The 17,093-nt window shown below is 34.2% G+C and overlaps 1 protein-coding gene across 1 annotated transcript in view; it reads left to right on the top strand.

Moving 5' to 3' along the window:
- The window catches only part of LRP1B (LDL receptor related protein 1B), a 1,024,768-nt gene that overhangs the window by 287,910 nt on the left and 719,765 nt on the right, over positions 1-17,093 (top strand). The window contains exons 13-15 of the mRNA XM_058548897.1: positions 4,729-4,869; positions 9,199-9,324; positions 16,402-16,518. Of these exons, the coding sequence (XP_058404880.1) occupies positions 4,729-4,869; positions 9,199-9,324; positions 16,402-16,518 (384 nt within the window). The remainder of the gene's footprint in view (positions 1-4,728; positions 4,870-9,198; positions 9,325-16,401; positions 16,519-17,093) is intronic.

Raw genomic sequence — 17,093 nt, 5'->3', positions numbered from 1 at the left:
ACCACACTGGGGTTGGGAAGAAGAGAAGCAGGGTTAGAAACATCGGCAGGCACTTCTTCATGGGCACCACGGCTTATTAAACCAAGGTCAGGAACATATGTAAATCCAATCACTGAGCTGAGATCCATATCTGAGATGATTCAAAACTAAAATAAAACAATTTATTAGTAGAATTTCTTCCTTCATTGTGATCTGGACATTAACGCCAACAATTCCTCTACCAGTTTTTACAAAAGAAAATGATTAATTCTAGGATGCATATTTCCCTTTCCCATTGAAGAGTCATGCAGAGGCCTTCTAATTTGAATGCTCTAACAGCAGGTATCATGAGAATGTATGAGAACTGGCAGTTCCTTGCCAGGCATGTCATGATTCGTGTCATTTTATTTTTAATCCTGGTTAAATTAAAAGATTATTTATTCATTTGTCGGTTTTCTTACTGGTGAGATCATTTCATAAATATTTTTACTAGAAGTGACCCTGGCAGTAGAATTATAGGTTTGGCATCAGTTGTCAAATTCACAGTACAAAGCACAACTCTGAAGCAAAGCTTGCAAATCTAGCACTTGTTAAATACCAAAGGCAATTTATGGCTGTGCCCAAACACCCAAGTGCTATGGAGGTTCAGTCACATTAAGCACTGGAAAAAAATGACATACATGGAGCTTTTCCTATATGTTCACTTTTTTGGTTGTAAGGGGAAATTTATCACTCTCTCTTTCTTTCTACCTATATATCCATCTTTTTTTTCCTTAAATTAAACTAACTGCATCCATGTTCTTGGGTGATGGGAGAAGAGCATTAGCTGTTGAGCCAGTTGAAGTGATATTGTTTCCTGAAGTATTTATACAGTCCCCAGCAATAGAATCTCTTACTACAATAATTGCTGTTATGTAGAAATATCAATCTCTGCTAATTCCAGTAAGTCAGGAACAAATATTTTTGAACATCAACTCTATGCCTGATTCTTTTCTAGGCATTGCTCTGGTCTGTGACATTGTCCTTCCTACATTCAAGAATCTTAAGTGGAAACATTATATGTATAAATATTAATTATAGAATAACTCCTTAATAAAGTTTTGTGCAAGGTATACAGAGTACTAATCTTACTTTTTACAGATGCTGTTGATTGTCTTATGTGATGCCAAATATACTTGATTCCTCATCTCTGTCTCGTTGATTCTCACAAAATTTGGTAGATTGCCTGGCCATCAGCTAAGGTGCTGTGATAGATGACATTGCTACCTAATTCCACAGAGTTAGGTCAATGCTGAGGAAAAAAACATGCTTTTTGAATGTCTAAACTGCCATCTTATCCAGATTATCATCTATCACATTAAATGTTAAATTAAATGCTGTGTTATCCAGATTGTCACCTAGCACGTTAAATGTTTTCTTGATAATTGACATTGTTAATTCAAAAATAACCCATTTTCTATCATTATGAATCCTGAACAAACCTGATAGGCATCATTGATAACGTGGTTTCTCTGTGACATAACTACTGATTACATCTGGGAAACTTGAGTTAGGGGTGGAATAAACTAATGATACCATATGCCCTGGGAGACTTTGGAAGTCAGAACCCAGTATCTTAAAAAAAATCTTTTACTATTATGTCAAGAATTATGAAGGGTCTGAGACTTTTACCCTAGTTACAAGCTAACATGTTAGCCTGCCAGAGTTTCATAGATTCTAACAGAAGACATGCAGTTCTTGGATTCAACACAAAGGGTTTTCTTACTCATGGCACAGCAGGGTAGCATATGTTTCATGTTCACGTTGGTTCTCCTTGCCCGATCCCACCTCTAAGTCATGTGGGGCAATACACAGGCAGGCCCAGGTGGATGCTGCACACACAGGTTTGTGTCACAACTGAAGAACCCTGAGCTTAAGGGTCTCCTTTGCCCTGAAGGGAGACATTATCTTTACTATCCTGGTTAAAAACAAAAACCTGCTCTCTGCTCTGGAATGAGGCACTATCTCTATCTTCCAAGGCTGTTAGCTATATAAACATCCTTGAAAAAAAGTCTAGAATAAAATCTAACACAAGACAGTAGAAATGCCATGGAGAAATGCCTTTCATACAACAAATTATAGGGCTTAGAAGAATTGTAGACAAACTTTAAAAAATCAAAGATATTTGCATATGTTTTATTATCTCTGTTACTGCATAAATAAGCAATGCCTAACTGCTGTTGCAAGTGATATTGATATATATTAGTGACATTGATAAAGATCAATATCAGAAGCAGTAAACACAAAAAGATGAGATTATTTCAGGAGGTTAGTTCTACTGGTTTTCAAGCAATTATTCACAACCTGTTATAAAAAATGAAAATTAAACTTTATGCCTTGTCATTATTTGTTTTTGAAAACTGCCACCTTTGTATTAGCAAACATCATTTAAAAATAACCTACTATCCAACTATCCACATATATTTAAAATCATGTTTAAAACAAGTTTGGAAATTCTGCCTATTTGCATTCATTCCATAATGATCTAAATATCATTTGAAAAACATTTAACTCAAAGTAAATGAGTTTTGAGCTCAAAGTAGACTTAAAAACCTTACCTCTAAATTGATTATGTTAAAAAATATTTAGTCTAAAAATAATTTTCTCAGGTGATATGTCTTTCTCTAAACATCTTGCTCTTCTTTAATATAGATGTAATGATTCAGAAGCAACTATAATTTCACTTTTGTATATGGATATTCTTGATTGTTCCTTAAAAGTGTGGCTTGGATTATTTGATCAAATGACCATGTGAAAGCCAAGCTTTTTAAATTGATGGGATTGTTATCAAAAGAGAACTGAGGATGTCTTGGGTTTTTCAGTTCGCAGCTATGAAATAACAGAATTGACTTACTATTTCTTTGAAGTCAACTATAGAGAGACTACAGAAAATCGTGAAGCTGAACTTCAGTGGGAAAGGAAGCTGATTACATCTCAAATCAGATTTCTTGTCTGACTGGAATTTTTTAAAAAACTCAGACTGTTGACTATTACACTTAATAATTATAGAGTAGAAATTAATCAAACTACTATCATTAAGTGCCCATTTCTAAGTTGGGCTTATGAGGATTCAAAAGAAGAAAGTAACCACCCTAGAGATCTTAGGGTCTAATTGAGAAGACTTGAAACTCAAAATAAGGAAAATTTGCATGTTATCCGTGATCAATTCTAGAGATTTTTGAGAGAAAAGCTTGATCCTAGAGATGGTCAGACATGGCCCTGAATGCACTTCCACTTGTTTTGATTCCCAGCCTCACTCCCAGGTCCTGCTATAAAAAGGCATCCTGGGGTTGAATGGGAGACCCACTGGTCTCTCTTTTTTGTTTTTTGTTGTTGTCATTTCCTATATGGGATTTGTTATATATATGTAAATTTACAAGGTTTGTTACTTTCAAGTGACCTTATGGAGATGAGATCATTAGAGAAATTGCTGCTTCAGCATTTTGGTATCGAAAAAGATTAAACAGAGAGGAAAAATAATTGTCAGTCCCTGCGAACTGTGTCTGATTGTCTGAGAAAGGGCAGAAGAAACACAAGATTACCTTTGTTCTAATTGAATGTTTCATTCATCGTACTGATTATTTTTCACCCTTAAGGCCTTAAATAAGAGTCTGGATTTATTGGGCAGCTTTTCTTTTCTGGTCCCACAAACCCACGTGCCTAACTCTCTGAAGCAGATTCTCTGCAGTTATGGTTCAAGAGTCCCATTCCCTCGTCCATTCTTTGCAGCAGGGAAAACACAAGGATTAAGGGAGCACTAACACAACGTGTTCTGGAAATGCCACATATGTTTTCTCAATATCCCTTATTACTGGAGTGTATATAGGTTTTGTGACTGTTCATCAGTCCAAACTGGTTATCCAAAATAAAGTTTAAATCCATTAGAACTGAGATGGAAAGATTGGCTTTTGTTTCTCCTAGCAATAAACCAGCTTTAGATAATTCAATGCCTTTTTCGGTCCATGAAACACAAATCATTTACTTTAACCATTGCCACATATTCCCTTCTCTTTCTGAACTCTGTAAATCCACAAGAGAACAGTTATCTCTTCCAAAGAGAACAGAAGAATAGTAACTTTCAATTTGTGGATAAATCCCAATTAACTGAATTCCTAACATTTGATTAGAGAACATGGAATCTACGGAGAAAAACCCTGCAAAGAATCTGGATATATAATGAGATCATTTTAACTTAATATTTCCTTTAATACTGAACCAAACCTGAGTTTTTCTCCCACTTGCAGACCAGCAAAGTAAATATAGCCATCAATGCTGTGTGCTATTGCTTTGTCCTTTCACTTGGATTAATTTTTGGTGTACTTACCTATAAGATGGAGTTAGTAAAATTCTTTGCCATGCCTACCTCATAAGTTATTGTGATGATCAATTGAGATTATGAATGAAAGCCCTTTAAAAAGTAAAACAAAAGCCCAACATAAATATAATGTGGTATTATATAATTATTGTTGTTATTGCTTATTATTTTGGTGACAGTTGTTTAAAATAAATCTTTAAAATCCTTAGTTGAAAAATTATTGTCAGAAAAACTTAAATTTTCTTATTTCCAGAGATGGTTGTCACTACAATGTTAAGATGTTTTCCTATTTTCTGTAAAATCAATATTTTGTTATTATAACAAAATTTACACTTTAATGAACTGAATATAGCTGGTGTTGTTCCAATATCTTGGATTTTTTTTTTTAACCCTAGTTAATCCTGGAGAAGTATTACCTCACATATGTAAAGCTGGAGAATTTCGCTGCAAAAACAGACACTGTATCCAAGAGAGGTGGAAATGTGATGGTGATGATGACTGTCTAGACGGAAGTGATGAAGATTCAGTAAACTGCTGTATGTTCTTCTTCAAGTCATATTAAATTTTCCTGAGTCTTTGAGTGTGTGAACTAGCAAAGCAGTTTGTGAAAATCTAAAAATATCTTTGATGCAAATTGGACTCGGTTTTTTTTTTCCTCAGTCATCTTTTTGTATAGAGATTAGACTTTAGATTGCCTCCTTTGTGTAGTTTTAAAGCACTATTTTTCACATCATTCCTCATCTTTAATAGTATCATTTTGGTTGCTCCAGAAGTCCTCTCCTTTCCTATTTTGTGCTGTCAGCGCCACCACGTCATTGTCAGAAGCTTGCTGTAGGAGACTCCTTTGGATCTCTGAATTTAAAGATGTGGAAAATCAATTTAAACCCCCCCCCCTCAAGACAGAATTACTGGTATAGAAGGTCACAATCCACTCCATTACTCCTTGGCAACAGAGCCTTGAAGAAGATCCAAGGAAACAGATATGGGTTTGGAACATGTTATTACCTAACTTCCCTGTCTCAGTACATGGAGGGAAACACATATGGGGCACTCAGATAGAAATTAAAGGTTTGGTTTTCTCCCCTTTGGCTTCTGTTTAGCTGTTTATCGTTTGCTGCAATAGGAATAGTTTCATGTTTCTGGTAGGGAGAAGGAACTGTCCCCATATGTGGAAGGAAAACACTTTGAGAAGCACATTAAATAATGTTTTGAGAATATATTTGATTAGAGTCACTACCTGAATGGTTTTGAGAGATATAAAGTATTTTTATATGAAGAGAGGTATGTGTTGGACGTATGTATTTTTGGTCTTTTGATTTGACCTAGATACATTATTTTAAAAAGAAAATTATTTTTCTTTCAATTATTCGCATTTTCCAGGTTAAAATGGCTGGACTAATTGACAGTTAATTGACAGTTCTCCATTTTCCTTTCTTTTTTTAAAATTAAGAATATAAAAATAAAGTTTTAAAGATCCTTTGTTAAGACTATACAAAATTGATCTGGGCAGCTATAGTTACTAGTGCTGTTGAGTCAGTTCCAACTCCTAGTGACCCTGTGTGCAGCAGAGGGGAACCTTGCCCCATATTTTTGGGCCATCCTCTCACCTTCCGGCACTATATCAGACAATGCTCCACTGCTATTCATACGGTTTTCATGGCCAGTTTTTTGAGAAGTGGGTGGCCAGGTCTTTCTTCCTAGTCTGTCTTGGTCTGGAAGCTCTGCTGAAACCTGTCCACCATGGGTGACCCTGCTGGTATTTGAAATACCAGTGGCATAGCTTTCAGCATCACAGCAACACACAGCCACCACAGTATGACAACTGACAGACAGGTGGTGTGGTTCCCTGACCAGGAAACAAACTTGGGTCGAGGTGCTGAATCTTAACCAATAGACCACCAGGGCTGGCTTTAGGCATCTGTATCACGCAACTCTCTGTACTTTGGAACAAAATGCCAGAAATATGGACTTTAAAAAAATATTTTCAAATTGCATATAAATATATAATACATAAATTGTAATTAACATATAAATAGAGCACTACTTTCTCTTAATTTCCTAATGTAGACTCTGACTTCAACATTATGTACTTCTTATTTTCAACCCCATTAATATCTATCCTGTAAAGTATGAATCCCCAAATAAAATATTAAATACTAAATTGATGCAATTAGCCAAAAGTTTTGGAGTGAGAGGAGTATTTCATCTAAGAGTAAAGGGTGTTTTTTCCTACTTTTTTATACAAATAATGTGTTATTTATTGGTTAAATTAATTGCCTCATTCTTTGTGACTCACAAAGTTTATTTGTGGTTTTAGTGAATGCTGCCTACATATCAGCTTCCTGGGGAGTCACAGAGTGCCTGTGCAGAGCACAAATATTTCATCACTATATTCGTGCATTAGTCATTTAGGTCCATACTTCTATTTGTGTGATTGTTCTTTTTACCAACTCACAAAGAAATTCATTTCCTCTATGAGTATAGGGGGCATTACATTTCTACTATTAATTGCAGTGTTAAAATTCCTAGTCAGTATGTTTTTCTTGATTATTGTAATTACTTTCCATCCTATCACCGAAGCCGACAACATCATGGGCTTTTCTTGGAGTCTTCTATTTCACTTATAGTCCATATTCAATTATATCAATAAATCCTATCTCTTTTACCTTAAGTTTTCATCTTTACCTCCTCTCAATCTTCACTGGCTAAATTAGGCTCCTATCCTAGATTAACTCAGTAAGTGCCCTGCTGTTATTCCTGCCACTATTCCTCCCTTAACTAAAGTCCACTTTCCACACTGCTTCCAGAGTGGTATTGATAGGAAATCTAATCTTATTATTTCAATAACTGCATAACCAACAAGTTAAATTCTAAAATCTCCTGACTCATATATAAGGTACTTCATGTTATGTCTTGTATTTGCATTTTTAGCATTAAATGTCTATCATGCATCCACTTATCTTCTTTGTCTTTATCAAGTTGAACTATAAGTAGATCTCTAAAAAACGTCCTTCTGTTTCTCTCCTCTGTGACACTGCACTGTCTGTTCCAAGTCTATGAAATTCACCATAGTTTACCATTACCTCCACAGGGAAGTCTTTCTGAACACCAAAAATCTCCTTCTCAATACAGGCCAGTTGGAATAAAACATCTCCTGTATATTCTTTTTTTATAGTCATTGTCAAACCATATTGCTATTATATGCTTACTTATCTGGTACATCTAATAGATGAATATCTTCATGAGGAGACGTATTATGTTGTAGGTCCTTTGTAGTCTCAGAGTCTAGCATAGCACTTAGCACGTGGATGAATAATGACTAAGTAAATGGGGCAAGGGAAAACTAAATGTCTCTGGCCACCTTCCAGCAGTACGGTGTCTTTCCTGAATATTACACTGATTCTGAGCAGCATTCTATTGCTGGGGTCCCATGGTTAATATTCTAGCTCTACATAATTCATTCCAGAGAATTATTTTAGATTTTAAGTACTTATAGACTTCGACGTTGAATTTTGTGGTCATTCTACTTTCTATCCTTGAACCTCTCAACCTCATATTGCAAGACTATGAATTGTATTTGCTCCTTTTTCAACTCCGATTTACGTCATTGATAAAAATTGCAAAGGTCCTTGATCAAGCTTCACTGAAGTGCTTATGCATAATCTTAGTACTTTAAAATTTTGACCCTCTAACATATTGGATGACTTTTATTCTCATGAGCAGCTATTCTTGCTAAAGTCCCTAAAGTGAGAAGAAAATGTTAATCATGCTCAAATGCCAGGAAAAAAAAGCTTTTCTGATTTTTTTTTTACTACATATAAATAAAATCTTTTTAAAAAGTAATAAACCCACTTTATCACCAAAGCTACTTTAAAGAAATAGCGTTTTGCAGAAACTGACTGGAAAGGCGTACATTTGCTATGCAACAGCATGATAAAATTGCTTTTTTTCAATGCTAAGTAAAACTAATACCAAAATTTATTTTTATCATACAGAAGTGCAACTACTGAGCACAAGGAAAGTTACTTCAAAAAGAATATTGAAGTTGTGAAACAAATACTGAAGAGCATGCCAATTCAGTTAGGAATTTAGCCTCCAGAATGCAGGAAAAATAATCACAGGAGGTTAACTTGAAGATGATCTCCTGTTGTGCTTAGATATTGGAGGTTTAATCCTTAGGATTGGTCTTGTCCTCAGTGTATTTTGTGGTTGCATTTTTATTTGTTTGTACTAGAGGAGAAAACTCATGATGATCACTTTTGTTATTAAAATTATGCAGGATCTCAATTTAGCATCAACTCCAAGCCACAAGTGATGCATTTTTCTTTTCTGTATTTTCTTTCCAGTCCCAAGAAACATTGTACAAAACATGGCAAACTTAGGCTTATTTAATATTTCAAGAAATACTTGAGTGGATGTGTGGTTTAAAAAAAAACATGTAATTTTGATATGTGATTAAATTATTTGTTACATACTTGTTATGTTTCAAATTAAAATTTGAGGTTAATTTTAAAAGTTTTTGGTAAAAATTCTGAAATTGAGTCACCTATTGTGATAAGGGATGGGAAAACAAACTTAGTGATATAGTTGGTTTTAATGAAGACATGAAAAATGAATATATATCTTTTTATATGAGATTTAATTACTTGATGTCCTCTATGAAAATGTTAAATTTTAACAGATCCTAGAATATTAATATTTTATATAAAATATGAGACAATGAATGACAGAAGTTATGGCATTTCTTGTTACTATATTATTATTACTGTAACTTTTCCATAGCGATAACTTAAAATAATCATAATTTTATTCAACTTTAAATCACTAAACTTACTTCTCCTCTCCGTCCATCCCTCCCATCCCAGTCAATCATAGCTGTCCTGATGATCAGTTTAAATGCAAGAATAATCGCTGTATCCCCAAGAGATGGCTTTGTGATGGAGCTAATGATTGTGGGAGCAATGAAGATGAATCCAATCAAACTTGTGCAGGTAAAAGTTTGCTTGGATATATATATACATAAATCTCTTCCAAAGTTAGTCTCCATAAAAATGCAGGTCAATGCTTTGAACTAAACTGAACTTTCCTAGTGCTGATGATCTGATTGTTGCAGTAGTAAATGAATTCAGAGTTTGATGCCTGAAAAGCTAGAATACAAATTATCTTTACTTAATCTTTGGGCATGACTCTGCTTTCCAAAGTAATTTGGCACTTTATCTATCCATATGGGTTGACTGTCGATACCCTACTTGGACAAGACTTGTTCCTGCTAAATCTAACATGGCAGTGGAGGTTGAGGTTTGTTAGCATGCTGTGATGTAAGCCATCTCACAAGAAGAGCTATTTTCTTTTTACCTTGAAAAAATAATTTATATATTTTATTTAGTCTGCTGTAGAATACCTCTGTGAATAGTTTCCTGTTTCTGGCACATTATTTATGTGGGGTATGTTTTTTTTTTTTTCCTCCATGAAGTCCCAAGACCACTAAGCCTATTTATATTTCTGTATTATTTATCCCATTGTAATAAATCTTTGAATCCCTAGCCAGATTCTTGTTGAATGGGAATATAAAGCTTGTGGTACAGATTACAACAGAGTGCCAGAAAGGTCATTATTAGTCAGATAAGTATTGAAAAATGATAGTAACTAGCAGCAGCCTAGTGCTTGTTTTTAAATGATGAAGAAAAAGTAGTGTATTTGATGACATATTGATATGATCAGTAAAAATAGATTTTTTTAATCATTATGTGCAGCAACATCAAAATGTATCGACCATCTCACTTTCTCTCTTTGTCAAAATAAGCCTTACTAAATAAAAATTATTACAAACTATTAGTGAAAACTATAGAGGCAGCATCTAAAGAAAAGACTCAGAGGTCAAGAAGCCTGGTTTGTATTCTTGGTTTTGCTACTGGTTTTCTCTTGGAAACTTGTACCTCTCTGCACCTCATATATGAATTAACTAGAAATTGTTTCCGAAGAGCTTTTTGCCATGTTCTAAACAACAATGACAAGAACAAAGCGGTTACCAATCCATAATCCTAACCCCCATCTTATATTTGGTGTTTTCCATAGTGACATATTTGCTGAGTCTCCATGAGCTAGTTTTTCTCTTGTCCCTTGATTAAAAGCTTGGTCCTATATTTTAGAGTAACTGATTATCTTCAAGATATTTTGTATGTCTTGTAAGGCTGTTTTACAAAAGACATTCTAAGGGACATCTTAAGATCATTTGGTACTATGCCCCTGCCTTCAAGTTCATTCATTTCACAGATGAAGCAGGGGAGAAGAGACTTGCCTTAACTCGCATCATTGGTAAGACTTTAGGGGAAACTCAGTCCATGAGTTCTGTCTCCAAGGCCATTGCTCTTTTTAGCAAACTATATTATCCTGAGGATCAGCTAGAATTTTATGTATGGTCAGTTTAACTTTGCCCAGGTTGCTCTTACGATATGACTATAATTTACAATGAAGCGTCTTTCTAAGCTGGTGCAATTATTATTCTTTTAATGTTAAAGTTCAAGTCAGAGACTATGCTTCATTACATCCTAAACAGATAGATCTGCTTTCACCTTAAAATAAAAGGCATTGCTGACTCAATTAATCACACCATGTCTTCTTTTCTATTAGATTTTTAAAATCTGCTTGTTTCTATATGATTTTTAAAGGAGGATTTTGGACAGACTAGCTACTTATAGTAGTAAAAGTGGAAATGCTATGTATAAGAGCAAAGAAAACAATCAATCCTAATTAGTAAGATTTCTAAGACACTCCAGGCCTGTAGTCCCCTACGAAATAGAACACATCTTGCTTATACCTCAAGTGCCACTTAAAGTGATGCCAGCTGAAGTCTGCCACTCAGTACTAAGTCTTCTTGTCAGTATATTTATGATAGCTATTACGGTCACAGTACACCTTAAGAAACTGAATAAAAAAAAACAAAGAGAAAAATAAATATACCTCTTAGTTTTGAAAACTAAGTATGTTGTTGTGCTACAATGTGTTTCCATCTTGTTTTACCAAAATAAATAAATAAGTCACATAGCTCATTATCCTGGAAAAATATGGTAAATTCCTCAGATAATTTCCTTAGCTGGGTCATTTATATACATTTCTGGACATAGGCATATACATAGACATGTATCCTAGATAAAAGCTTTCCTGTAGGGGGATTATTTTGTAATTGATCAACTGTCCAGTAGCCTTTAGCATTGTGACTACTTTATATCTAAAAGAAAATCCTTTTCTACAAGAAAACAATTTCCTATTTTGTTCCTTTGGGATTTCTCCTTCATGAATCAACTAATTCAATCAATATTTATCATGGCACTAGAGATAGGATGAGGAAAAGTACACAATACCTTTTCTTTTAATTTTATTTATTTATTTTTTTCCCCCAAAGCCCCAGTAGATAGTTGCATGTCACAGCTGCACATCCCTCTAGTTGCTGTATGTGGGCCGTGGCCTCAGCATGGCCAAAGAAGCAGTGTGTCAGTGCGCGCCCGGGGTTCCGAACCCAGGCAGCCAGCAGTGGAGTGCATGCACTTAACTGCTAAGCCATGGGGCCAGCCCAGCACAATACCTTTTCTTAAGAAGCTAAGAGTGAAGATTGAGAGAAAGTCATGTAAACAGGCCATTCTAATGCAGTATTCAAAGTGTCAAGTTGAACTACTGGGAAGACATAGGAAGAGCAACTAATTTAGTTTTTGGCTATCTTAGAAGACTTCCTGAAAGGGGTGATGTCCAAGCTAAGCCTTAAAAAGAAGCATAAGAAAAATGCCTAAATAACATTCAAGCCATTTAATTAGGAAAAATAAATAATATGATAAAATCAAGCATTGGCAAGATTGTGGAAAAAAAGAAACTGTCATATACTCATGGTGGGTGTGTAAATTGATTTCTACATTGGAAAGTAGTTTGGCCAAATCCAATACATGTAAAGATGTGCATGTCTTCTGCTCTGTAATTCCATTTTTACTTTTAGACTCTAATACCTATGCACAAGGAGACATGAATAAGAATTTCACTGCCCTAATGCTGGTAATAGTGAAAATTTAGAAACAACTCAAATGCCCATTAACGGGAGAATGGATAGACATATTGTGTTATAGTCACATAGTGGAATACTATCCATGTTTAAAATGAATAAACTAGAACTCAGATATCAACAGGAATGAATTTCAAAACAATGTTAAACAAAAAAATGAGTTTCAGAATATAAACAATTTAGTACCATTTATATGAAGTATAAAAATACAAAACAATTCTATATATGCTTATTGATTTGTAAGTGTGTAAGAATAGGATTAAAAGTATGTCTGTAAATGAAAGAAAGAAAACAAATTAAGGATAGTCACTACCTCTAGAAAGAAAAAGAGGAAAGTGTGATATGAAAATTACATAGGGGACTTCAAATGTACCTATAATATCTTTTATTCTTAAATAAAGCAAAAAAATCTGTAGCAAATACAGAAAAAAATATTGATTTGATACAGCTATATGATGGTAAACAGGTGTTGATATTATTCCCAATGCTTTTCTAAGTAATAGAAATATTTTATTAGAAAAAGAAATGAATGATAGATTGGCGTAGATTGTAGAGGGTAAAATGAAGTGAAAAGAGGATTGAGGGTTGGAGAGTGCCTGGAAGAGGAAACCACTGCACACAGCGGGCAGGAAAGGGCTGACAGTCAGGGGCGTGATAGTTGTTCTCGCTCAACACAAAAAATATTTTTATCTACTTATGAGGGAGATCCAGAGGCCAAAGATGAGAAGTAGTTAGATTTAAAATTATTTTTTCCTATTAGTAACCACGACGATTCTTGGATTCAAGCCTAAGCAATTTCAGACCAGCATTTTCCCACAGCACAGAACTCTGATTAGATTATATAACATTTGTTGTTCTCACATCTTCCACAAATTTTGACTAAATTCAAACTACACAGATATAGTTGCATTAAGAAAACCTGATATATTAAAAAGTCAGACATTTTTTAAACAAGATACAGAGTACATTTTGATATGACATAGGCTTTAACTAGAGTGCTTTGATTAAAATATAGCAAAGGTAAAGTTTAGAAATAATGTGTTACACTCTGTTCTCCTCCTCCTCCTTATTGTTCCTGTGCTTTGTGGGATTTCTCGCTGCTACATGGCTGCAGGAGATGCATAGTTAGTGATTGGTAGAAAAAATTCACATTATGACAGTGAATTTTTGATTCACTGCTAGATAAACAATTCCACTGAGGAGGTGTAAATTTCCTCTTCATTAGAGGAGCATTTGCTACAAAATTAGTCTTCTGGGGCCGCTCTGCTAATTTCATCTCCAAACTGACTTAGAGCTGGTGGAGACAAGAATTGATAAAGTAAAGGTTATGTCTTCTGGATACCAATTCAGTGATTAGAAAGTGATAGTTTAATCAATCTGATTATATCACATCAATAGACAGTACTTGTAGATTTATGGAATGAAGCATCTTTCTCATCTGAAATCAGTTAAATTTGCCTGGTAGCTTAAGCAGATCATTTATATGATTAGAAAAGAAAATGATTTCTTATATTTTCAGGGCATACTATGCCTCAATTATATACCAGTAAGTACTCTTTGGAGTAATAGGTCATAACCGTTTTCAAGCTTCAGAGTTAATGAAGTGACACACAAATTCTCACACCATCACAATGTGAGACAGGCTTTTAGGAGTTCTTTCTCATTCTCCTGTCTAATCACGAAGGCTTTCCTAATGAGAGAAAACCATCTGAGAAAACTTTGCTAGAATTAAACCTGAATGACTAGGAGAGAGTACAGTGGCCTAAGAACATCAAATAAAAGAATATTGTATTGGAAAATTTAGTATATTCTTACTATGGGTCAATTAGAATTTAATGGAGGTGAAGATATGTGATATCTTTTTCTTTAAAGCAAGAAAACAAGGAAGACTGAAGGAATGGAATAGGTAAGGAATGAGGAGGAAAGGAGAGATGTAGGAAACAAAGCAAAGTGCATAGAAGAAAAAGAAAAGAAGGAGGGAGAGAGAGAGGAAGAAAGGAAGGAAGGGAAGGAAGGAAGGCAAGAAGAATTGAAAAGAAAACTCTCATTAAATTTTTATTAAAACTTGTCAAAATGTGAAAAGTATTTAATTTACTGCAACCAGCGAAACAGTACAGAGACATGTAAGAAAAAAAAGTATTAATCTTCCTCACACCTCTATGTCCTCCCTTTACCACTGTAAAGGGAGTAAACTAATGCCAACATCTTCATCCTTCTCTAGACTAATAAAAATATATACATATTTTTTCCCAAATAAACATAGTTATATTAAACTTACCTAGAAACTTTGTTGATTTAGTCTAAAGATTAGAATAATTTAACATAAAATCTGTAGAATTAGCCAAATGAGACAACATAGAAATATTTAATCCTACTTGAAATTTCAACATTGAAAACTTCAGAAGCATATATGTTTGTTAGGATACTTAAAATTCGTTAATGTAAAACAAATGATAAGTTTGTAAAAATGGAAAAATCCAATATTACATAAAATATTTTAGATTCAGGTCCCTTATCCATATAAGCAAAGCAAAATACATGGTGTAATAATTTTCCTGGTATTTCTAATTATAGACACTTGGAATAGAAATTATATATCCAATCCAATATATCAAAGCAAGCCAGTAATTTTTTCGTTTCTTTTTCTGAAGTAATCTTTAAGTATTCACTAATAATGGATATGCATCTTTACATTACAAGTACTCTTAGCTTAAGATAGCTATTATGTAAATTTTAAGAAATTATTTTAAATGAAACCTGATTTATGGAAATTCATTTTAGTGTGCTTGGATGACTTGGCTTTGAACCACTCTCTATTTTATACAAATCACTAGTACCCTAGTTCACAGGGTGTTTTGATGAATCAGAAATACATCCTTATGATTCTCAAGGCCAGGGAACAAGAGGAAATCTATAAACTAAGCAATGTTCTCTTATCATAGCCATGGAAACCCAGACCCTAATTGTTCCTCATCTGTCCAATCCTGATCTAACCCAAATATTAATAATTTTGAGTATCGCCTTCCCAACATCTCCCACTCCCTTCTCTGGTGCAATAACAAGAAAGGATGGATAGGATACTGATACTCATGAAGATGGATTCATAGCTCAGAGGGACAAAAGAAAAGTCAAAAGAAAATCAAACATTTAAAAATAACTAAGTAGATAACAACCTAAGGCCTGGGAGAAGAGTTAGAGAAGCTATCCAGGCTTTCATGATTTCAAAAATTGACCTGAGTGTAATAGAAACAGGCAATTAAACTCCTTGTGGAAATAACCTCTTTACTGAGTAATTTTAAACCACTGCCTTTGGAAAGCAATGTTCTATGTGTGTGTTCATTGAAACCCTTAAGAGAGCCCAAGGCAAAGTTCATTAATATACTTCGATTAAAAAGTTGTACATTTTTATATAACTGTGCTGAAAAGTGAGTTAAAAAATCTGTGTTAAGGCTAAATATATGTTTTAGAAAATACTTTCTGCATTCTTGCTCTATACACTGGATCCTTAAGAGATCAAAAAATAAATGCATTGAAAATATTAGAAGAAAAGGACAATTCTGACCCCATGATTAGAAACTAGATACTCTGAGATAGTCTGCAAATCCTTCCTCCTACGTACAACAAAAGTTTTCTTGGCTTATTGGGAAATGCTGTGCAAAATTCTATTTTGGTAATTAAAAGTTGGATGAAATTTAATTCTACCATATATTCATAAGCATGTGCCAGGCAAAAATTTTTAAATAATGAATTCATAGCTTCATTTATGGAAGTGTGTGAGGATTACTGAATATCTTGTCAGTTAGCAGCCACTTTAATTGAAGGGCAAAGCATGTGAAATTTAGATAAGAAAAGCAAGCTGGTATTGTTAAAAATTAAATAAAATTTTCCTTTCAAAATATTTTACCTAATAGAGCAATATAGTATCTTATGTGTAAAAGAGATATTGCGTGACTTATTTTATCCTTAATATTGTTCAAAAGGCCTCTAAGTTTATTCTTTGTACTTTAATTGATCCTCATAGCCAGAACATGCCAAGTGGACCAGTTTTCTTGTGGAAACGGGCGCTGCATTCCCAGAGCATGGCTGTGTGACAGAGAAGACGACTGTGGAGACCAGACAGATGAAATGGCATCTTGTGGTAAGTTGTGAGTGAAAACTGCTGTTAGTAGCGACTGTGTCAGATAGAAGATTCTATCACTATAATCTCTCTTAAAAGGCTATTTATTTCTTTATAAATACAAGTTGACAAGGCAGAAGATCTGCTACTTTTTATTATAGCCTTTGGGCCTGAGTATGTGCTTTCATGATAACTTCAGAATATGTCGCAATCATGAGGCAGTAACCACATCCTCAGTTAAAATAAATGGATCCCAACATTGCAGATTTTATTAGAAAGTGGTTATTATAAGGCTAACAGGACATTCTCCAATGTTCATTATTAATCTTATGTCTCTAATGATTAAATTTTTCAAGCAGAATAACTCATTGAGTGACATTTGGAGTAAATGAGGAGGACATGTTTCTTGTTGGCATGCGTATGTTATATTCTTGGAGCAGTAAAGAATACAGGCTGAGATTACATAGGTGGGAGATCGCATGTTTCATTTCTATAGATATATGACTCTGAAGGACAAACGTTTTATTAGTTTAAGAATTTGTTAATGGCAACGTTCCTAATTACTTTCCACTGATCCTCCTACTTTTGAAAACAAT

Source organism: Diceros bicornis, chromosome 10 (genome assembly GCF_020826845.1).
Source record: "Diceros bicornis minor isolate mBicDic1 chromosome 10, mDicBic1.mat.cur, whole genome shotgun sequence".
Classification (NCBI taxonomy): Eukaryota; Metazoa; Chordata; class Mammalia; order Perissodactyla; family Rhinocerotidae; genus Diceros; species Diceros bicornis.
This window is presented reverse-complemented; position numbering and strand designations above follow the sequence as displayed.